Source organism: Typopeltis vanoorti, chromosome 7 (genome assembly GCF_054136105.1).
Source record: "Typopeltis vanoorti isolate ZY-2024b chromosome 7, IOZ_Tvanoo_1.0, whole genome shotgun sequence".
NCBI classification, from domain to species: domain Eukaryota; kingdom Metazoa; phylum Arthropoda; class Arachnida; order Uropygi; family Thelyphonidae; genus Typopeltis; species Typopeltis vanoorti.
The window spans coordinates 95,094,384-95,120,189 of NC_143555.1; the positions used below are offsets into that span (position 1 = coordinate 95,094,384).

Sequence of the window (25,806 nt, forward strand, 5' to 3'; positions counted from 1 at the left end):
ATAAAATAAAAAACCTTCGAAGAATTAGTTACCCGCTTTCTCACAGGAGGCACTGTAGTAGCTAGCAAAATGGCTTATTTGATAAATGCAGTAGCTTTTGGCATTTTAGCCGTAAAATGTAATATTAAATATTGGTATAAAATGCTGTCTATTAATTCGTTCTTTCTTTTAACTGTTATCATGTTTACAAACATAACTTTCCGATATTTATATAGCAATAATTGTTAGTTCAGTATTCGGTTTGTCTTCACAATTCGTGTAATTGACTTCTCAGATTGAATTGTTCAGGTTAATCCTGAGCAATTCAATCCTATTATAAAAAAAAAAATAAAATAAAAAATCCACGTTTCTTACTATCCTGTATTGAAATTATTAAATGGAATTTTGTTAGAAAGCAATGTGTTCTGTTTCATGAGTCAAGTTAACCCACCCCTGGGATAAATCCACAATTAGAATAATAAACAGGCGATCTACGCCCACAGACAGCTCCTACCATTTGTTAGCAAGCGAGAAAGTGTCAGGTCATTATATTAAATTACCGTGTGTGGCGGATACTTAAAATAAAATATAGTTTTATGCTAATTTTGAAGTTGGCCGTTAACGTTTATTAAAGCCTGTTTAGAAATTGCTTTTAAACACAGGAACGTTAATCACATGACATATTGTGAATAACTCCCGTTGTATTTATTGCTAAAATAAGAAAAGAGAAGGGTGGTGCTGGGGGGGGGGGGAATGCTCCCGATGAATTCGAAGATTTCATTGATTCCAACTCGATCCCTTGTAATGTTGCTTTGTACTCATTTCTTGGATTATTCTAGTGGATTAAAATTATTTTTTAAAGGAATTAAAACGTTTTATTTTAATTTTTGTCGAGAGTATGTAATCTGAATTCATTTGTGGGGAGGGAGTTGATGGTTCGGTTTGTTTTTCTGATGATTTCGACGAGATCTCGCCATCGAGTGTGGTGGCGCTAGTGTGCTGTCGTTTTGATGGATCGCCTTCGAAGTTGTAGACCGTGTCACATGTGTGCTATTTCGACAGAACATCGCTTTGCAATTTTGTGGCTACGATATTGAGGAAGCATGTTAAGGTGTCCTGCATGCGTTTTAGTGACCTGCTTCTTGTATATTCTTCCAGAACGAGCCTGTTCTTTCGCTCTCTTATGTTTTTTTTCCCCTCAATACTTTTTTTTTCCTGTTTTGTATCTGCTTTCCCGTTTTATTTTCTTTTTATTTTTTTGTTCATGAATTTCTTTGGAATTTTGATAAGTCTGGTGCGTTTTCGATTATGAATCTGCTCCTTCGAAAACACCGGTGTGAATAATTGCGATGAATTTTTTAATAACTATGATTCAGAAAACCCGATTCAGAATTGTATGACAAAGTTCAAGCTATATGGCGAAGCAGTAGAATCTCTAAATGATAGTTGAATTTAATATACTTTGTTCACTTTTTTTTTTTTTTTGTGAGCGAATCGATCTTTCCAACAATATCGCAGCAATATTCACCAGTCTTATAACACTCCCTTGATCTTTCTGCACACCGAAGACGTTAATCATATTTCAACATTTTAATCTCTTTCAGGTTTCTCAAGAACAGCAGCAGTTCCTCATCAGCGAAGACTTGAAGCAGTCGGCCGTAGCCACATCTCAACAGCAGCAACAGACGGGGATGTTCACGTACGGTCAAGTCCCTTCAACTCCAGGCGAGGGAACTTTCCAGATGTCGCAATCTCAAAGTGTCAATTTCGGTGTTCACTTTGGTCGTAGCTCAACGCCGCCTGGTGGTGCCATGGCGCAACATTTAAGGCATCAGCAACACCAGATGGCTCAACAGCAGTCGCAACCACCACCGCAGCAACCAACCAGTATTTCGGTCACAGCTCAGCGTCAAGCTCAGATGCGACATTATATGTCCCGTCCTCCCCCTCCAGAATACAGTCGACAGAGCAGTATAGAAGGACAGATTACGACTCCAAATGTTCAGCCCCAGCAATCACCACAGCTCATGAGCGGTGACGTATCCATGATCTTAACACCTGGAAGTCAGGGTCAAAGGTACAGTCCGATTTCCGATCCCAGGAGAGGAGTGCCAAGGACCTACACGGAAAATTCTCCTGGTCATGTTGGCCAACGTCCACATCCACAGATGTCAGCTGCATCGTCTTTGATGACCAGGTCCGAACATGGTCTCACGGGAGATGGAATAACAAACCAAGTTATGATGCCCAATACCATGCAGCCATTTGGCCAAGGTGTATCTCCTGATACTCAGCCACCAGTTAGGCCTAATTCCAATAAAGCGTACGGTGGTTCCATGACTCGAATGAAGCGACCAGCCAATTCTAATCTAGGACCCGACAGTTTAGTCATCGCCAATCGTGCACAACCATTGTCGAGCGAATGGAGACAGGCCTATATCCAACCGAATTCTTCACGAACAAGAATGCCCTACCCTCGAGGCACCCAAGATAGTTTTGGGACCAACACCACTGCTGCAATGACTTTGGACAGTAATCCTGTAATGGCCAACCAGATGCGGACAATGCCAGATATTCCTCTGAACAGACTTCAGCAACCTTCAATGAGTGGCGGTCAAATGATGCAACAGCAAATTGCTGTGCAAGGAAATCCAAACGTCGATCCCAGTCCACACGTGGGACAAACTGTAACGATGCAGATGACATCATCAGTTACGATGTCAGCAAATCATCAGATGCCCAATCAAGTGTTTTCTCAGAGTGAACCTTCCCCCACAACACCCCTTCCCCCCGTCCATGATAATTCACAATTTAGTTTGGACTTTTTGGATAATTTGGACTGTAGTGCTTCGGATCTGTTGAATTTTGACCATGTCATGCAAGGAGATCCCGGAAATACAAGTTTCCCATTGCTGGATGATATGGGAATGCTAGGAAAGTGATGTACAGACGTCAAAAAGAGAAATAACACAAACCAGTATTTTATTGTTCAAGCTTCTTTTTTTTTTATTATTTGTAAATGTCGGTGTTTTACGCCATAGTGTAAAAACAACCATATGATTACCACAAAGACGAAGAAAAGATTCATTGTTGGCATTCTTTCAAACAAATGCTTCTCTGTCAATATCAATACACACAGTTGTCATTCCACTGTAGAAACAGACAATTTTTTTTGTTGATTGAGCGCATGTGCAAAGCTTGGCGCTATTTATCTCGCGATATGAAATTGGACTTATTGTTAGATTTATAAACGCCAGTGTAGATGAAATGGACGATTCATTGTTGTCCTTATAGTCTCGAGAGAAAAGTGTTAACGGACTATCTATTGTTGTCTGTACAGCCTTTAGTAGTGCTGAAGTTGGACAATTTAATCATTTTTTTTTTGTGTGTGTGTATGTGTGTGTTGTACAGTCGCGATAAATGCTCATGCCAATTTTTGCGTTATTCACAATGCCCTCGTAGGCGTCGTTGAGTTTTCAAAAAAGTTGCTTTTGTTTGAGTGAATTATATATATATATACACACAATATTTAGTGACTGTTCATTAAAAAGAAAGAAAAAAAAAAGACGAAGCAAAATGGAGGCGGAATGTACTGTCGGTTACTCCTGAAACCGTCAGGAATATATTTTTATCTGCCTTAAATGTATTTGGAAACGTTAGCGAGAGACAAATAAATGGTATTAATTCTCTTTTAAATTAGATGAAATCAATGATGAGGTCTATATCCAGAAAGAGTATAAGCGAGGACTTATTTCCCCATTTTATTATTAAAAAAAAAAAAAAGTGTTAATACTTTTATTTATAATTGTGTTCGTAAAGTGTTTTTTTGAGTGTTAAAAAAAAGTTGTAAAAATTTAATAATCTTTGTAGTAAAGAGTTATATTTGATATTTATATATTAAATGCTAACATTTATTTTTTTATTAGCAACAAATCCACATGAATTGTATGCTTGCAATGAAATCAACAATCGTTACCATGGAAACGAGATGACAATCTTCAGTAAGCAGTTTACTAAATTGAAATGAAATTAACAATTGTTACCAAGGGAACGAGAAAATTACAATCTTCTACATGCAGCTTAATAAATAGCATGTCTTACAAAGATAAAAAAAAGTGAATAAAATAAAAATCTGTTATATACGTGGAAGGGAGGACAGAACCCCCTCCCACCCCAAGTGACGAAATTCATTCCCGTTCTCACTCGAGTTCACTGACCAGCTATGAAATTATATATACCGACTTAAAAGTTATCTTTGTTTAAACGTTTCACACCGAGTCCATTGGCGTCTGATATGTTTCCATTAACCAGTTTCTTGCAGCACTCTCGTAAGATGATTACGTATGGCGGTAAGTATAGATGTTTTAGTGCTAATCAGTTACCACACTTCAGTCGTTTATTTAAATACAGCGCCGGTTTGTTGCGATTGTTATTGTTAGAATGGATTGTTAACCGAAAACAAAATGATGTAGAGCACGTGTAGAAGTTTTTTTGCTTGCGTTTAAACACGTGCGAGTTATGAAATCAACCATTTGTTAGTCAATGAAATGCATACTATGTTGTTTATAGCCAATAGCCGAGCCAAATTCATCTTCAAATGTTTTTAACTGAATCAAATATTTAATTTAGAAGATAATTATCTCCCATTCGCTTTCTGTATCAAATTACAAAAAAAAAAAAAAAAAAGGCGAATAATACTAACCAAAAATTACACTTTAACATGAAATTATTTTCATATGGATGACTATTTCTTAGCGATTTTAATTTTTACAACTGTTACTTCGAAATGTTTCGTACAAAAACGCATACAGGGTGTTCGGGATAAATTTGACAGTTTCGTAAGGAAAAAGAAAATCTTCTTTGTATCTATTAAATTTAATGAATTGACAAAAAAACATTACAGGCAGAGTTAATTACAATACTATCAACAAGATTTACTCAAAATAACCACCATTAGCATCGATCACAGCTTCAATTCTGCTTCGGAACCTCGAACAAGCTGATGCTACAGTCTCCCTGGGAAGGGCCGCAAAAACTGTTTTAATTTTATCCATTAACTGGGCTTTTGTATTACTGGAAGTGCGATTGGTGTCTTTTTCAACTGCGCCCCATACAAAATAATCCATGGGGTTAAGGTCTGGGGAGTTTGGAGGCCAAACATTTGGACTGGTGAAGTCGTAGAAATTTTCAGACAACCATTTTTGACTTTTCCCAGAGGTGTGGCAAGGGGCCGAATCCTGCTGCCATACATACGGCCTACCATTGGCTACCCTTGTTATCCAGGGCTTGACTACAGTTAGCAACTCCACGAACAAAGCCCGAATTCCAATGCCAGGGTTCTTCAACACCTGTTCCTGCAGATTTGCGAGGAATTCTGCTGTACGAACGCAATCAGATCGTCTGCTAGGGATCTTTCTTCTTGCTACATCCTCGTAGTCACCATTGCAAGTCTCTAGTTCATGCCTGATTGTTTTTACTGTATTCAGGGAGCATTGGGCAGCAGTCGTAATATCCTTATTTTGATGGCGGGCACGAATCATCATGATACAAGTTATTCTCTTCCATGATTCAGGTGGGTTCCAGCTATCCATCCTTTCTGACATCTTGTATATGAATGAAGAAGGGTCCAAACTTTTAAATGAAGAGAAGTGTGTGTTAATACATGTAACTTACGGAAAAATATAATTAATTATAAATATGTCAAATTTATCCCGAACACCCTGTATGCCTATAAATTCAATTCTACTATGAAATATGTTCTTATTACGTTGCATGATAAACCAAATTTTCATTTTAACGATGGGAGTTGCTCTTTATAAAGTCTTCACTCTTGTCTTTTACTTATTATTATTTTCTTAAGAGGTGTTTCTTATTTCCTTGTAACGTCACCTTCATCCCAAACACTTGACGCAATCTACTATGATTGGAAAATAATTTGCCTACTCATTTTGAATTCTTTACATCCCGTGGAGGAAAAACAACCAGTTGCGAATTCTGTGAACTCGCACCGTACTAATAAATGCAGGATTTTACCTCATTTCGCTGGGACAAAAAAACAATCTCGTCATCATATTCCACCATCCGCTGATTAATTTAAGTGGGCGGGGGTGTGTGTGTGTTGCCTTCTATGAATACTATTTTGTGTTGTGTGCATGCATTGTCACGCTCATTGAAATAAACACGGTGACAATGACCCAATTTTTTTTTCTTTCTTTTTTCTCCCCTTCAATCTTTTAGCAAACAGTGGCTTTGATGTCATCATTTCCTGAATATTCAAGGCTTCATTTTTCACGTTAGGTCTTATGTGGTGGAGTTAGAAAAGCTGCCTTTGTAATACAAGTGTGGGACGACAGTGGCTCCCTCTAGTGGATCGTTGTTGTGTATGATTTTTTTTTTAAAAGTTAATATATGCGGATTTGTTTGTATAAATAAATTGATTGCGATTGGTAATTTTTAGAAGATTAATTAAATATTCATGACGCATTCTAGTTTCCATATTATAAAATCAAATCAGACGTCAATCTCAACAGAATCGATATAATTTTTAAACATTAATTTCCTGTCCTTTCGTATATATTTCAATTAAATTCTTACTAAAACGGAATTGAAAAATGTGTTTAGACAAACACAAATCGCGACTCTTAGGGATAATGAAGGTAATTTAGTTGGTAGATACACAGTGAATAAGCAAATCATTAAACAGTGAAGCATTTGATAAGTATTAGAAATGTAAATACGAAGTTGGGTGAAAGAGAGTGAGTCGATAAGTTGCCTGCACGAATCCTGGATTGTCGGGGGACCCTATAAAGAAATCAATTCAAAGGAGGGTTCCTAAGGCAAAACTGATTGATTTGTTTGTTACCTCATCGATCTTAAAAAGAGTTTGAGAAAAGAGAAAGATAAAAAGAGTGCAGGCAAAAGTAAAAGAATGGAGAGAACAAAAAAATATTAAAATGACCTCGTTGCCAATGCATTGATTTTCGGAGATTGGAGTAAAGTGGGACGGGAAAATCGTTAAGGAAAATTTAATGTTAGTTTGAGGGGAGGGAAAGATAAAGCTCAAATTAAGCAGAATATACGACGTATCGAATCATCTTCAGTTTTGAAGTATCGCAAGCGACATGGAAACAGCTGGACAAGATCGTTTTGTGCACATGCGTCGTTGTGTGGGGAGAAGGGGGGGAAGGGAGTGATTGGTATTTTCAAATTATTTGACTGCTTCATTTAGGAAACGGAATGGAAAAAAAGAAAAGAAAAAAACACCTTCATTGTTACGATAATGCAAAGTTCAACGAACTCCTGCGCACCCAGAACAAAGGTTCATAACCAAGTAGCATTAAGAACAATAAACACAGTTCGAAGTTGGTTAAAAAGGAAAAATAGAAAGACGCACAAGAATTACGGCCGATTGCTTTTCTAACTGGGACTTCTTCACCACCCTCGTGACAAAGCCTTAGCGTTTAGCCATATCATTATGTGTTGCTTCAATTTCAGCTTTGTGGTGATTGTAATCTTCGGTCGTCAGCTCATCCGTCAAATTATCGCCCCGAAACATACCCCTGATGGCCAAGAAAGAAAAATACTTGTTCTCATTTATTGCAAATGCCGACTTCCCATTCCTTTTTTGACGAGCATATGGAAGGTTAAGAAAAGAAAGAAAAAAAAATTGTTACTGATCATGACGATGTCTGTTTGGTAATTACAGCAAAGGTAATCATGGACAACAAAGATTGCTTGCGTAGAAGCACAGCAACTAGAAAAGCCATTGTTAGCGAACACATTAATTATAACGTTCAAGTGCTACACTGTGATTATTGTTGGTAGTTAATAACAGTAATGCATGCTGGAGAGGTATGCTCATTGTTGCTGTTGGAGCAATAGGATTTTTTTTTTTTTGTATGTTTTGAATAGTGACGTTTCCTTGAAGGTTTCGAAATTATAGTATGGCACACTTTCGAGTGAGTTATTTGTGCGAGATGTTATCCTATATATATATATATATATATATATATATATATATAGTTGTAATTGTTCACAATCAGCTTATTCAAGAAATCTACCCTGTTAATTTCCTATTTGAATTTTTATTTTTTATTTTTGCAGTTTTCCCTTCACCGAATAAATTTATTTGCATTTTTGGTACATTTCATTTCTGTTTTATACAGAGGGTGTTCATTACAAAAACAAATCAACGCCTTTATTTATGCGAGCATGTTTTATTGCTTTTTTTTTTTTAAAAAACAAACAAACAAGTTTTGTTATTTTGTTTTAAGACGATTACAGTGTTATCTGCCTAATATAAAAATCATAAATGGTATTAAAATTAATTGAATCACGTATTTCTCACGGACACTGAGCGAATAGTGCTGTTCGCTTGCGAATATGCCTAATAATATAAAATCGTCAGTGTTGTGGATAGGCACATGTAGGTTAAATTAGAATACAATTAAGGAGATTTGGAAACTCGTAATGTTAACGTCATTTGAAAAGTATGTTTGAAAACAGAACGGCGTAAAAAGTAACAGCGATGGGACTCAGTTTGCCAAGTAGAAAAACTTAAATAATACGCTTCCATTAGGATTGCGATATCTTTTGGGTGGTCAAGCAACACGCGCGCGCACAAAAAAAAAAAAAAAAGAACCCTTATCTAATTGATTACCAGAGGAAATCGTTTAATTTTATTTCCTCCGTACTCCCCCCGCCTTCTACCGCTTGACTCCAGTTTCATGAAGTCATTAAGCTTTCTCCCCATCCCTTCCCCAGTGGCGAGTTGAAGAAGTGGTTGCACTCCCACCAAGAAAGTCATCAGATTTCACAGCTGTTGCAATCAGCTGTGATTGCATTGTATTTTATTTTAAGTTGATTTAATTGTATTTTATGAAAATTTAATTTGATAAAATACAACTGAAAAAAAAAATGCCCAACAAAATATAAGCCGTCATTGAGGTATGATCTTGGTCCTTTGATCCTTTTTCACAACCAGGCCTTTTCCTTAAAGATTTCTAATTTGGACTTCGTGAACACCTGACGGAGTTCTGTTACAGAAAAACAGAGCCATCGATTGGCACGTGTGATAATCATGGGATCAGATTTGGCCTCTGCTGCGAGCGAAAGATGCTTCATCGAGACTCTTCTGAAATTTTCTCTTCTCGTGTGCAGTCTTTCATTCGCCTTTGGTCAACCAGTGCCAGGTAGCGCTCGCACGTCAACTATTCTCCACTCTTGCTAAGAGTGGAGAATAGTAGAAGAGTTTATGCATTCCTTTCTGAAACCGGATCAAAGTGCCTTTCACAAGTGAAGGGTTTTTCCGCCTATAAATAGCCAAACGGACCAGAAGAATGCACGTAATCGATAACCAGTGCTTGTAACTGCATTGGATTACAGCAAGTGTTTCAGAGTAGATTGAAAGTGGATGTTGGGAACGAGGTTGGTTTTTATGATCATTTCACTGGTAAACTCCGAGTTCCCGAATTAGACGATTTGGTCATTAAAATACAAACAATAAATGAATCTGCAGCATAAAATATAAATGATTCATATATTAGTTGCTCAAGAGAAACAACTCTTGAATGTGATGTGAATAACAAATCAACCGAAGACAGAAAAATCTATGGGTTTTCAAACTAGTAAATTCATAAGGAAAAAAATTGTTCCATAAAAATATAAAAAGAACTAAAAAAAATAAAAATTAACTGAACATGAAGAAGATGCTAAAATCTCTCTTTTGTTCAAATAGACAACCCGTAACGGAATGGATATTTTTTTTTTAATTGTTTATAAGTATTCTTTACCAGCGAAGCTAATCATAATCCATAAAACACAAGAGTTTCATTGACACAGTCAGTTCTTGCTACATGAAAGCGCGAATCTCTTGTTGAAATTCAATTTAATAGGCTCTCAAGTGAACAATGGGAACTTCCATTATTCCGGCATCTAAAACAAACTTAATACAGTTCTACAATTAGAACGTGTCAGAAATCACATAATGCCTGTTTATCGAGTTGATGATTCCGATTATCACAAAACTTGATCCCCTCCCCCAATTTCCCAATGTTTTGTAATGGATATTTATTAATCTTTAATATACCTTCATTATATATTCTTCTGAATAGTCATAAACTAGAATCGAACTTTTTATGAACAGCATGCGTTATGAGAGTAGGGAGGAACACACATGCTTCGTTATCATCAATGGATGAACACGTCTGCTTAAAAATGAATATTTTCTGTATTGGATTGCAAATTTATGTTGCACCCAAATTTATTCTAGTGAGTTAACATAACAACAGTTTGTTCTGCGGTACTTTTAATACTAGCGATTTCAATCGAGGGTCTTTATATATATATATATATTGTACAATACACTTCTGGACTCTTTAAACCAGAGATTTCGGAGAGAGAGAGAGATTCATGAGATTGCGTGAACTTTGATACGGGACTGAGAAGGAATTTAGGCTTAACTAATTAACAATCCAGTTTTTTTTTTTTTTTTTAATCTGTATTAATTAGAAAAACGTGCTAACTTGTTTTCGAGGTTCATCAGTAAACAAAATAACACATAGATTGTGCACTTTGACCAGCGTTCATCGAAATTAAAATGTACTTCGCTCCCTTATTAATGGAAACAGCGGGGATTCCGACTTGACATCCCCTGCTCCTAACAGCCATTCAAACCTTATTATTCTACTTTTCTTCAGTCACTTCCAACCGTTACGAACTTTGGTTTTTCTACGTTACCGAAAAGAAAACCAACCTTCAAAACTTGTAATCGGCAATGACAACACGTTAAGACTTAAATTGTTTTTGTACTAATCAACGCCACGATCCGACCAACTCTTCTCCCCCCCCCCCCAACACACATTTAATTTGTTGCACACCTGCTTTAAGAGATATGCTTGAAGAAATAAATGCCATTTAAGTAACTGCTTGTCATTAGAGGAATATTACTATTGGTTTGCCATGTTTAACTCCAATATGAACAAAGTTTCTGTCGATTTCACTTTTTTTTTTCCTTATTACTGTCCCCCTCTTTCTCATTAATATTCGACATTAATCCATCTGCAACTGCCCGAATTGTGTGAAATCCTCACAAACTGTCACTGCTTTTACTCGTCCACTTACGCGAACTCCAGTTTGTCAAACTTTATGTAGCAGCATTTTCTCTCTCTCTATGGTGAGAAATCCCTTCTGCATTAATTAATGTAATCAATTAATTACATAATCTGGCAACCCTGTTCTAAGAGACCAAATATAAAAATTTTCCAAGCCACTGCAAGCTTCCAGTAAGCGCCGTGACTCCCGGTGGGCATTCAAAAACATCTCCACTACCGCTCCCAAACACACACGTGTTTATTAATTCGGACTTGTTCGTCAGTGCAAAATTTTTCGCACTGTATTGTTATTAAATTCACGCACAATGTTAGGACTAACGCATACAATTAGAATAGTAATTGTTACCAAAACAATTACTATTCACTCTACTAAAAGCGGAACTTGTGGTTGCTGCGGAAACCTTGCTATCAAACAGCATTATATATATATATATCAAACAGCATTATATATATATATATATATATAGAGAGAGAGAGAGAGGGAGACTGCGTTTCTAACAGGAAGCATCTTTATTATTGTTTAAAACTAAATACTCATGTGGAGGAGTACATGTGCAAACATGCCGATGTTATCACGAAGCAACTAATCCGTGCTTATTGATGTTAGATGTGCATTATTCGGTCTAGGACGATCAGTGGCACCCTCAGGATTTAATCTTGGTGGGGCCGAGTTGAGTAGACGATCTGAGAATACACAACCACGCATTACATGCGATCTATGACTGAATATCTGCAGTGATCGCCTCTGGCCCAGCTCGGCAAACAAAGTAGCGTTCGGTCCGCCCGAGCACTACTTCGTTCACCTTGTGTTCACAGCGGCCGTGATTCCTGAGGGCTATAGAGTATTCCTACCTTATGTGACCGCTAATTCATAAGTAGAATAGAAATAGAAAACACAACACAACATAAAGAAAAAAAAAAAGAATTTTAACTAGGAAAACATTTTTGGAAAATTTTCTAGTGTTTTTTCCTTTTTCTTTTGGGGGGGGTCAGGGTACCTTGCCACCCCTTGGATGCGCCACTGAGGACGATCCTTCATATCCTCTCAACTATATCCAACTAGTCCTTCCTCCACCCTACCTTTTGATCAAAAGTTATGCATGTTAGCTAGTAAGAGATGGGAAAAATATACCATATACATACATAGAATATAATTTGCAAAGTGTAAATAATACCAATTTTAGGTATATTAAGGATAAAACAATGAGTTTTTAATATCGGGATTTTTAATGAATAAATATATAACGGGTCATGATTGTTGACTTGACATCGGTCGGCTAACCCTTAGTACTGAATGTAAGATAGGACTACAACCGTTAAGGGAAGGGATTCACATTAAAAAAAAAAAAAAGTTACAACATGTATCCTCCATATTAATACAAACATTACTACTTCGAATAGAGTTTTCATTCCTCCCACCGACCCAAACGGGAGAATCGTGTCCTAGAATACACGAAATTAATTGTCATAATCAGCCTTGTAGCCCTAACTTCGTAACGTAATTTCCACAATAACAAATTTAGATAGACACAAAATAATGGCTGGCTGCCTTCCTTCCGGCCAGTCGATCTAAACGGAGGACCATCAAATTCTGTTCATCTTCTGAGTAGTTTCAAATTTTCACTTTATATTTATTTTTTTATTTTTTAATTTCTCTTTTGCTTTTAGGCGTTGTCATTATTCATTCTCGTAATGTGGACATTTTACCTTCCGATGCGCGCCCACACCAACATAAATAGGTGGTAGATATGCGAGTTGTTGCATCTCATCACTCATATTTCCACAATCCCGACATATTTTCGAACCGTAGATGTCGTCCTCATACTGTTTCCTCTCTTCCTTCGCTTACAAGTGGGGTAATCACGTATGTTTCCCTCCTGTACACTGTGACCCTATTCTTAGCAGGAAACAAATCAAAGTCCGCAACACAGCAGCTTATACTATGAATTTTTATGAGTAGAGAATGTTGGTTTGATGAAAGGACTTTGATCGCACAGCTACGAATAAGGTCATTTACGATATCGTACCATCCGTACGTACATGCAGAAGAAAGGGGGGGAAAAATCAAATGAAATTCCAGTAATATTTAGACAAAAGTTTCCGAAGGTCAAGGTGGAAGTATAATAGAGTCGAATTTAATTGTTTTCTATTGTATCCGCTAGATGTCATTGCTGGTTATTTGTATTAACCCATATGCATTGATTTTTCTGCTAAATAATTTAGCATAATAAATCATCTCTAGTAGAAACACAGTGACTGTTGAAAACACATCGTGATCTGATCTCGTAATAAAAATAAGTCGTGCGGGTTGCTGACAGTGGGTTCTAACACCATTAATATTTCTGCTTGGCTAGTCAAGCATGTCTGTCGATGTCACAAAAGTTTTTTTTATTTTATTAATGAACATGATTGCAGAAAATCGGGCTATTATCTGCATTGTTTACTCTCATCCAAATACATAATCGGGATTAGTAGGCCTAGTTTGACATATTTATTACGTTCGAAGTCCGGTGTGTGTGTGTGGGTGAAAGTCAACCACCATCACCCAACAATATATAAATAAAGGCATTCTAATGTAATTCCTTACAGACTGATTTCAAGTTTTGAATGACTCCTGTTACGATATTTGGATAAGCGAATGATCTAGCAAGTTCTTGAACAAACAGATTTACAGTAACACTAGTGGGAAATGATAAAAAAAATTCCTGTCTTTACTTCAAGACAGAGACAACCAACAACTCAATTCCAACTACATAATAGATAGAAGCATAAGCTCAACTTCCTTATCCTTATAAGGACTGACTTAAAGGGGCGAAGCAAGAATGCTTTTCATCTTCCCCGTTATCTGTAGAGGACAGTGTAGGAATAAAGTGCTATTGAGCTATTAAAGCTCTGATCATGGCAGCAGGGTCTACCGAGCTCTACCAAGGTAACCGAGCCTCAGTTAGAACTTCACTGGCTGCAGCACTGTCATCCATTACCCCCTAAGCTCAACTTCATGATGTTTTGAGAGCTTTTAGTTTAATTTTATACGAACTATAAAAAGGTGTATGCTTTATCTTTTTAGAATTTAGTAGAAAACATTCACATTTATTTAAAATATTGAATAAAACATAATAGAATAAATAAATAAAATAAAATAAATCTAGTGGAGTAAAATATAATTTATATTATTTTCTAAAGAATTGAAATTACATACTCATGCTTTTTATTTATATATATATATATATATATATATATATATACACAGATATATTAATCGGGGATTTTATAATACGAGTACACACTATATAAAATCTTCATTTGTTATTTTGTAAGAGTTGTTTATAAAGAAAATTCACAACTGATGGGGGGGGAGGTAAAACTTATCACTAGGACAATCAGAAGGCCTAGTTTGACAATTCGTTCGAAGTCCAGGATGCGTGAAAGTTAACTACCATCATTCAACAATATGTAAAGATATCTAAGTGACAATTTAGAAGCAATTCGGAACAATTTAATAATGTATGTCATTCGTCGATAGTGCGTTCTTCATTTTGCCACATGTATATATAAGCACTTCAGGCTAACAAAGAATGGAAAATGACTACAATATTTATTCAGTAGCGCCTTGGTTAAGGATGAACAAATGCAAAAAATAAATCCTTAAGTTAATACGTGTTTCCAGTTCGCAACAACCGACTACTCCGTATTGGCACGAGTATTATTTATGCAGCTTTGAGCTTTTGCTATTTTACCAATCGTTGCGAGAACGACTGTTGAATCTTTGAGGATGACATAATTCACCAACCTTCTTTGTCAAGCACCCAGAAAACCAATTTTCAAAAGAATTCCTTTATCTGTCAACAGTGAGCAATACAGAAATCAGTACCATCAAAGATTCATTTGCATAATTAACTTGTTTGATTGCCAGCCAAGTTCCCATTGTGCATGTTCAACGCCAGTTTACAGATTCCCTATGGTGCGGTGGCCAATTATCAATGTTTGCTTAAGCCACGTTAATAATACCTTCCGACCTTGGCATATCTAACAAGGACATGCATTGCACACGGAATCTCGTGTATGTGGATATGCTATAAACAGGGAGGTCTTGTTCACGATAGATCACTAGGGGGCATACTTATAGGCGGCATTTATTAAAAGCTCACGGGGGGGGGAAACTACAGGTTACAAGTATATAAGAGAAAAATGGACTTAACAATAGACTTATCAGAAACTTTCATCTTGTATCATGTTTGGCATCAGACTGTTCTATTAACATGGACGGTTAATTACTGGTCGTGCAGCTTCCAATATTGTTATATTATTTAAGCAGATGGCGAATTCTGGTCTCTATAAGCTTCACATTTTCCTATTTACATATTGAATTTTCATTTCCCGCACAGCCGTATTGATATTGCGATTGAATATGCTACAAGAATCCTAACCAATTTAAAGTGTAGAAGGGATATTATAAATGGTATTTCGGCTTCATTATTGCCTCATCCAATACATCATCTGAATTGTATGTCATGGCAAATACGAAAGCAGAATTCTAAAACAGTTTCTTGCGTGATTAACATAACACCCGAACCACCATGCTCTGAACAAGTTTTTGTATACACCCCCTACCCACACACCTTTCTCGTGTTGAGTGAAATTGTGTTCCCAAAGCTGGGAAGGAAAAAAAAACGGAAATTTTTGATTTTGATACCAAACTGCATAATTTTATCGATAATAAACGATAATACCATAATTTTGATATTTTATCCAAACACGTATACACAGTGTGTATGTATATTTCGAAAGTTGCATCCCCCCCCCACGATCTCAAGCCACGAGCCGCCACTAGGGATATCTGTATAGAATTTTCGTGATAATTCCTCTTAATTTCAAGATAGCGAAGAATTTATTACTTTCTTGCATTTAATTCTTCTTGTTCCTCATCATGAGGGTTTTTTCCCTCTCTGTTTCTCCCTGGGGAAGTATGTTTTCATTTCGTAAGTTGCGAGACGATGTACTAAATGAATTACCACAACTTAATCAATCGTAAAAATTACCTGTTTTTTTTTTTTTTTTTCATTGTTTTGTAGCTTTTGTTATCGTATACATGCATAGTAAGGGGGGGGGGAGATGTCTTTAGAAAAGACAAAATATGCTCATGCGTAAGGATTTATAGAAATCATACCTTTTTTTTTCTGTAATATTACCGACTGCATGTGTGTGTGCATATCCAGCTACTGATGGATGACTGCTCCAAAACATATATATATATATATATATAGTGTATAACTTTTCGGGGATGAAAGTTGCATAAAAACCTTTAATTTTCGCTGCATAACACTTAGAAAATACTGCAGTTGAACTACACATTACTCCTTTACTATTACACTACTTCCAAAGCCTCAGAATGAATAGTAATGCAGACCACTACACAAATCATCTCGTGTACAACCAGTAACTGGCTAGGTTTGTGGCCGCCATTCATATTTTTTCACTTTTTACAATAATCCAGTAAATGAGTCGAGCCTCGGTAACACAGTCGGTGTCGACAACGCACTATAGTTGTAAAGACGTTGGTTCCATTCCCATCTAAGACGCGAAGAATTTTTATAAGGGTTTTTCAACTAAAGGTGAGTTAGTAGGTCTCATGCGGATGTGTTGGAAAGGGGGGGGATTTCCCTCTGGGAAACTCGAGTTTTATTTATCCCACAAAACAGACAAATTGGCAGAAGAACACACGCAATTTACAGACAAGGAGACCGCACGAATAAAGATGAACACCCCGTTCAGTCTGGAATCATGGGTTTACGCGTAAGCGTAAAACAGAGTGGAAATCAGGCAGATAAATGTAGCATGGTAATATCTACCAGATGAATAAACTTGAACATTGTGGAACAAACTTGAACGTTGTCGACGACTGCTCAAGTAGGTTTCACAATCAAAAACTGCTAAGATGAACGTGAAAACATTCACCACACCATCATCCTACTGCCACCTGATGCAATGGATCGATTCATTCACACTGCTGTTGCCATACCGTAGTCGTTTTCGAGAAGGACTAGAATTCATCAGGCCAGACGTACTTTGTTCAATGGGGCATAGCCTTTTTTTTTTTTTTTTTTTTTTTTGTGTGTGGAGTGAAAATCTGTAATGGTGTCTGTTATAATTTCATTTGCGACGTACTCGTCAAACACGTCCTAGGATTCGGAAAACCTTTATAAGTTTAAAAAAAAAAAAAAAAAAAAAACTGAAAGTGAGTTAGACGATTTCATATAGAAATGGAAGCTTTTTTGTTCCGCAAAACAAGCAAACCCCCAGAAAACAACCAATCTAAAGACATAATACACCTCATAGACTTAATTCCTTTGTCTAGATTCTAACCAAATGAATCCAAATTTTTTCGAAGTGCTTGAATCAACAGCCTCTCATTACAAACCGAAGCCTAAGCCACAATGAAGAGCACGTAATGGGCGATTTTAATCGCATGCATATAAAATAGCTCATTGAGCATTGAGAACAACACCATCTTCGAATATTTTGGGAGAATAGGACCAACTGTCATTGGAGTTCCCCACTATACTAAATCTAACGTATATTTCAATTTTAAGAGCTTTTTCTGAAAGGAAAAAGCTCTACTGGGAATCATACAACGCTATTATTATGATTAAAAGTTTAAAAGTTAGGAGGGGGAGACGCTGGATCCATACGAAATAAATTGTAATAATGAGGAAATTAAGACACTACTATGTGTTGAACTGGACAAGAACAGTCCTTTTTCTTTTTTAATGGACACGATATCATCTCGTCTTGTCTTTTCTTGAGATTTGGGAAACAACAGTCGGAGTATTTTTGACAGTTTTCTTCACAAACAAAGCAGAATAAGCTGTCATGGGAGAAATTAATCTGTCGTGCGTCACTTCTCGAGTAATTTTCCCTGTTACATCTTTCCCGTAGATGCTACAAAACAGCTGAATAGAAATGTTGGTTCACTGTTTTACCCCTGGGAGTGAATTTTTAATGAAAAACTTCCTGCATGCAAAAAAAATGTCAAAATATTTCAAAAGAAGTCACCGTGGTTTAAGATTCGAAAAATATAATGTTCTGCTCATTGTTTTCTATTCAAAATTAAGTTTTAACATCCCTAAGATTTCTTTGGCACTTTCTCAGTTTGAAAAGAAGTTGCTCTTTTTATGTATTTTTTTTTTTTTTTATTAATTCAGCAGAAATTGCAAAAGACATAACGGTCACACATTTCAATAATGCCAAGTACAATTTTGAAATAAACAATTGAAATATGCTGTAAAGTGATCATCTTCTTACACCTACCGGAGGAATTTTTGACTAACTACGCCATCTGATGGTCAGCCAGATATGTTTCCTCTAATGTTTCTCTAATTTGATCTCAATTTGCTCAGTTGAGAGCTAACGAAGTATATGAACAATCCTCAAATGATTTTTAATTTATTCGTATTTGTTCGATTATAATCATCCATACCATTGGCCATCTAATTAAAAATATTTTGAGCTTGAATTTCAATTGTGGCATATTTTTATGAAAGGCATGTGGAAGTATTATCTCATTGAATAATCAGAAAGACTTGAAATTACTACAGTGATATTTAGCAGATAAACCTGACGTCTAGTTCGCCATTCTCAGGGCCGTTGCCAGGTTAGATCGCGCCCTGAGGCAAGCAATTAAATATCCCCCCCTGATGGATTATAAGACAAAAATATAAGAACATCTCCAATTGCCATTTTGTTTTTATTACAAGAGAAACATTAATGCAAAACGATTGCATAATAATATTAATTAAATGTTTGCTCTACGAGGAAATCGCACAATAAAATTGTTTTATAAACTCTTCTAAATTTAAATTATAAGTTATGTCCGCCTCTATCGATATAGTTGCTAGACCAACCAATCTTTCTAGGAACATTGCTGTTCGCAAATAATTTTTAATCAGTTTAAGCTTGGAAAAACTTATTCAAGCTTGTTCAGCCACATTGCGGTAGGCGCCTACCGCAATATGGCTGAACGAGCGTCCTTATTTAGCCTCGCCATGAGGCAGGCTGCCTCTGTGCTACACACTATCGACGGTACTGGTCATTCTTTCACACTTATGCTTGGATATAAGATTAAAAAAATAATATAATTTCTTGTCAAGTATAATATATATATTGAAACTAGCGAAAATCGTTTATAACTATCTTTTTATTCAATGTATTTAATAACAAAGTTATAAACCTTTTTTCTATTTGTATACGGAAAATATATGAGTTCTTCATTGTTTAACTGATAACGTGGAAGCAATACTTTCACGTTGATAAATAATTGAACATCTGCACTGGTTCGAATTCTGTCTAGGATTCCAAGCACCTTTATAGGGATTTTTAAGCTGATGTTCAGATGTCAGGGTTTTTGCTCCAGAAACGAGTTCTAATATCACAAAATAGGCGAAGAACACATGCAATTAAGAAACATAATACACTGGCTTCATAACCTTAGATGCCATGAGACCAACCATGACCTTTTTCCCAATCAGACTTATTTAAACTCCTGATACATAAAATCTCCGGAAAACGTGGGGGGGGGGGGATTAAATTAAAAGACGACCTTTAAGACTAACTCCATCATTTTCTGTATCTTATAAGCATTTATGAATCTCCATTTTTTGATTTTTCAACAGCGGAACAACAAAAAAAAAAAGTTAAGTGAAAAAGCGATCAATCGACGCATGCTGTACTTTAAAGTCTTTCATAAAGAATTCTGTAGTTTTTATTAGCTCCTTTGACTGTGCCGTCCAAGTAATTTATTTGAGCAGCTTCCGCCAGACGAGAGAATTATGTATCCCTGGCTGAGAAATGTCAGTCCTTGCATGTAACACGGAAGGAACTAAAGCATTTGACGTTGACACAATGCTAACTCTTTTATCAAGTACTTCTCGTGCCACATTGTTGTAGATTTCCTTGAGATGACGTCACAATTAGCGTAAAAGGACTATTTATAGCGTCAATAGAGAACTAACCGCATAGAGGGCGTTACTAGAACAATAATTTCCTCTTCAGACTATTTATATATGAATAACATAAAAACGGCATGTGCTTGTACAAAGAATATCAAATCTCGGAACAGGCGCAGGCTGCTTTAAATTTTATATTATTATTACTTCGTCAGAGATGCTAAACGAAGATAATCGGTGATTCAGATCTACCAAAAGGCGAGTTCCACCTTAACGGTGAACCCACGCTGAACCCCTTTTTAAGTTTTACAGACTAAATAGAATTTGTCACCTTAAAAGTAACTCCACCCGGAAGAGGGAGCTAATTCCTCCCACTTCGTTCTACCGCTTATGGTAAGCTGTTTATCCAAGACGACCCGAAGGCCACTGCCACTCAAGTTGACGGAGGCTATCTTTTTCCTCCACCCTCTCCTCTCATTCGCATTAAAAAATTCTTATCTCCCCCCCCCCTACGGTACTAATGTCCTATAGATTTACAACCTTTCTTAGGTTTGAGTTACATAAAAAATGCAAGTTAACCATAGCTTAATACAACCAAATAAATAATTAAAATAATAAGAACTCCTGTGTTTTAAGATTAAAAAAAATGCTTTCTATGTCATCTCAATCTACAGTATTCACACATCCAAGTCTTTTATTCTCGTTCTAGCACGAAAACAGTCAAACAAGAATTGAATTTTCTAAGCCATTCACCTTGAAAAACTCCTGAATAGGAATTTGTTGCCAAAACCCATAAAAATATATTTGTGATAAAGAAGGCAACAAGTAGTATCAGTCAGAGCGAGGATCTAAAGAAACACCCCACAACACATAATGTAGATTATCCAAGGTTAGCCAGTCTCCCTCTTGTGTATCTCAGAAAACCTTTTGCATCTAACTGGAAATGACGTCACACTTAAAAAAAAAAAAAAAAAAAAACACCAACTGCGCATGGGGTAAAAAAAAGTGTACAAACTACCATAGCATCAAAATAATAATGTTGACAATACAGAAGTTTTCGGATGTAGAAATTTAAATGCATCAAAATACATATAATTTATTAAATCCGATGTGGATTAACGAAATTTAGTAGAGAAGACATGTTCATTTTCAAAAGCGATGTTTAATTTACAATGCAATATTAGAACAAAAATCGCATTAACTATAGCTTCTACGTGAAGATACCTCACACTTCAAACTTCGCTTCTTTAGATTTGGATAAAAGTATTAAATCAAAATAATAGAATATAATTCTTATCAAGTTTATAACTAAATAAAGAAATCTTTATAACCAAGTAAAGAAAAAAAATTACAATTGTTGTTTCGAGAGTAATCTGATAATAAGTTAATACACCTTTTTATTACTTATATATAGAAAATATATAAAGTTTACAAAAGCACTTATAAATCCTGGGAGTGTAATTTTTGGGCCGCAGGGATTCGAGAGTTTGAGTTCGTTCTCTTAAGGTTTTTGCCTTCAAGGAGTCTCCGGGGAAAGTGTTCTCCGGCACGGCGCGCTGAGGGGCTTTGTCGGTGAATGCTTTTCTTCGGAATATGAGCGGTGGTGGGTGGAGGCCAACGCTGAGATGGAAGGTCTTTCACCCACTATTGAGTGGTCTAGGGATCGTCCTTATTTTTAGAGATGGTTTTACTCTCTGAGGGGCCTTGTCGGTGGAGGCTTTTCCCTGGATTATGAGCGGTTCTGCTCAGTGGTGGAGGGGAGCCCGTCACTGAGTGGAACCAACGCTGAGTTGGACGATTTTTCGGCCACTCGTAGGGAGTGGTCCGGGGGATCGTCTTAATTTTTATAAAGGGCTTTACTTACATACCAGCCCCACTGTAGCCCATGCATGTCAGATCCCATCCATACATTTTCTTCTACAGATAACGGGGAATATAAAAAGCATTCTTACTTCACTCATCTAGCCAAAAAAAAAATTATTTGATTTCGTTCTGACTTTGTACAAATAGTCTCTCTATTCCATGTTTGTAGGCATTGAAGCAGTTAATTTCAAGTAAACAGCTTGTAATATATTTTATGTCCAAATAGTCTATTCCTGAAAGATAATCGAACTTCATGCACAAACAAAAATATAATTTCTAGTGAAATATAAGTAAATATAGATGTCGTTTGGCTCGTTCGCCTACAAAAATCTGCCTTAAGTAAATTTTAGTAAAAAATTTCCTAAAATTTGTCAACTTAGTTTTGGCTTCAATAACACTTTTTGCCTAATTTCCCTCTAAAAATATGTTATTAATGACATACACTGTACATAAAGGGATCTAACTCAGTTGCTATGATAATGACGTCACTGAACAAGTACTACTGGCACTGATTATTGACTGAACTAATCATTGATTATTTGAACCCATAAAAAATGTAGCAGATTTCATAACAGTTATATGGTGCGATTGTTAAGATATCCTAAATAGGGCGCTGACATTAGTGAAACAACAGTTAGAGACCTGTCTAAAATCGGAAGGATGGAACTATCTCCATGGAAACAAAGTTGAGGATTTTGGATGCAATTGTTTTTCCAACAGCGACTTATGGATGTGAGACTTGGAACCTAAAGAAACGGATATCTGCTTTTGAGATGTGGTGTTACAGAAGGCTGTTGAGGATATCATATCCTGAAAGGCGTACACATGAATGGGTGTTAGAAAAGATCAGCAGAACATTAAGACTCCTTAAGGATATTAACAGAAGAAAGTTAAAATATTTTGGACACATAGAAAGGATGAAAGGGGGACTTCTCAGAACAGTAATAGAAGGTAAAGTTCTCGGAAAAAGAGACATGGGTAGACCATCAATGAGATGGATGGATGGAGTGTGTGGAGTGACTGATCTTCAGAGAGTTGAGGCCGCCAGAAAAGCAAACAACAGGACTACATGGCGAGGCCTGGTGTGGAACACCACCGAGCATCGGAGTGACCATACGGCATCTGTAGATGCCCAGTGAAGTGAAGAAGAAGAATACATTACTGATGCAAACACTTATTATTATTCTCGTATTTTAATAACTTGTTTGTTGCGATTTTACATAAAACATGATTAAATAATTATTTTTTTCTGTTTATTCAGTTTTACAGGATTGTAAACGTTAACTTCAAGACGAATGATTAATAATAATGAGGACATATACGAGCAATTTTAGCATGTTTTCTTTTCTTTTCTGTTATTTATTTTTATGGGGGGGAAAGCATTTCGAAATTGGTACATGATTGACGGCCATACTTCATATATTAAATCGATCAAGTGTGTACAGATATATTTATCAACTATGCCAATGGGAGCACTCTACACTCCAGTGAATACAAAGTCGTTTTTTCCCATTGGCCAATGGAGACTTCGGTCACCGAGGGAGGGACAAACTAAAGAGACCCAAAAGTGAAATATTTCATTTATTAGTATATGTGAGTTCAACAACTTTAATATATGAAGTCCCCCAAATAAGATAGATCCCCTTCTACTACTTCCCCAAACAGAAATAATTCAACGTGGCAATGAGTATCTATCTAATATACTCTTGGTACTTGAGTCACGCAAATGTCAAAACAACTGTGTCCACTTCCTTCATTTGAACTCAATTTAGATGTTCATAGATGGAGATAATGAAAAGGGATGCGGGGGGGGGGGGCTCAGAAAGCTCTCTTTCGAGCTCCATTTGGAAATCTCCTAATTACAATTTAAAAATAACTAATTCGTTTTTAAATTTTTCTACCAACGTTCTTTTAATAACCAGAAATCGTAAGCTGTTTATTTCCTCTGTCCACCTTACATCTTCGTTTCTCATTTGGTAAAGATTCGCCTAAAATATGATATCCAAATTATTTTGTCAGTCGTTCATCTTCGCTAATTAAACTGTATGGTCCAAAGTGAAATTGAATGCATAACGGAATTATGAAGGATGGCACCAGCTAGCATTATTACGTAATGAGCATGTCAGAAGTGTTGAGTATACCATTGTTAGGTAACAACAATTACGTGCTCGCGAGGAATGAAAGATGAAATATTATTAATCATAGGACATTATTAATGTGTCATGGAGTTCTTTACGCGCCTTCATTACCAACAGAAACTTCGAACAGCCTTAAGGTGGTAATAAAGTCTTTTTTTTTTTTTTTTTAAACAGAGAGTGGAAAATGTATTGCTAACGACCTCTTTTATGCTAGTGTTTTAAGTACGTTTCGGGGGTAATTAATGGCAGAGAATATTACGAGTTTCAACTGGAAATAGATGTGGAAATAAATTGACGTCGAAATAAGGCATCAAACGAATTTGTCTTTTCCCATATTTATCAGAAACGTCTTGTGCTTAAAAGAAAATAGATGTGCTTTTTAAAGACAGTGACAAATTTTCGTGATTGGTTTTGTTATTGATTTCTCTGTAGTATAGTCTATAAATAAAGATTTCATTTGATAGTCGGAAGAAGGCGACGTTATACGTGATATTTTGCACAGTCCGTTTGAAACAATAATAAGTTATATTTTCTTCATGTCTTTAAATTTATACTTTTAATTAGCTCCGATTATATTCTCAATTTTTAAAAATATTTTCTCCACCCAAATTTTGCTCCACTAAAAGCGGTCAAGCGATACACAACCTGATTGAAACTAACTGATTGTTACGACAAACTTTAATGATGAGAGTGGTTTTTATATACACACAGACGAATAAACAAGCAAAATTAATCTAAATAGGTATTTACACATTTTTGTGAAACGGAAACGTACCGAAAAATAAAATAACCGTTAACAACAAGCGCCATCTATTACTCAAGCAGAGAACTATCATAATTTTTATTTATATTTATATAAATACAACAGTGAAAACTGTTTCGGATAAAAAAAAATAAAAAAATAAAAAAAAACATATATAATAAGAACGCCCTCTATGAGTCAGATGCTGAACTATCGTACATTTTTCTGCTGAAGAGTAAAAGATAATTAAAATAAGTGAGGGCGGGGGAAGATAGGATACACGTGAAATACGACATTCCCGAACACCTTACAACCTCAATATCTTTTTCATATGCCACCTGCCCACGAAAGGCTGTATTATTTATAAACATAGGCATATAAACATTTATAAATATCCTAAATATAGGATATTTATAATATATATATATATATTATAACGTCAAATATTTCTGAATTTGATTAAGAAATTTTGTCATTTTTATTTTTTTAGATAATCCGGATACCCTGTTCTAGAGACTAAACATTGAATTTTTTCAACTCACTTCAAACCTCCAAATAAGAGGAGTGGTTGTCTAACACTAGGCAATGAAATTGATATCCTATCTACAAACATCTGCAAACGTCCATGCCTAAGGTTGGCCCTATTGCCTCTCCTGCAAATTTTACTGGCTCTCTCTTCACCAGGGTCAGTCTCTAAGCACTGCTGCTTAAAAACTTCGATTGTACGAAAACTATTTTCAAATCGCTTCTGTGAAACCTCTTTGGGCTTGTCAGTGATTAAATTTTCTTCATATTCTTCAGGATCTTCCCGCTGTGCATCTAAATTTAGCAGGTCGGAACCACTCAACTTCTCAGAATGAGATTAAATTAACTTAGATTCATTTGAAAAGCTTCTAAGATCATTTGCACAATGTGGAAGAATGTGCTTCCAAACAGCTCGCATATTGCTAGCAGTAATTTCATTAATCGACTTTGCGACTTTATAACCAGGCTGAGATTTCTCTGATTTGGCTAGAAAAGTCTTGGAAGCC

General features: G+C 36.1%; 1 protein-coding gene across 2 annotated transcripts in view; it reads left to right on the top strand.

Annotated features, from left to right (window-relative positions):
- LOC150104879 (uncharacterized) overlaps positions 1-3,866 on the top strand; it is a 107,935-nt gene extending 104,069 nt beyond the window's left edge. For both annotated transcript variants that reach the window (XM_090395388.1, XM_090395389.1), the window contains exon 3: positions 1,584-3,866. In XM_090395388.1, the coding sequence (XP_090251514.1) occupies positions 1,584-2,921 (1,338 nt within the window). In that variant the 3' untranslated portion in view covers positions 2,922-3,866. The remainder of the gene's footprint in view (positions 1-1,583) is intronic.
- The last annotated feature ends 21,940 nt before the right edge of the window (positions 3,867-25,806 follow it).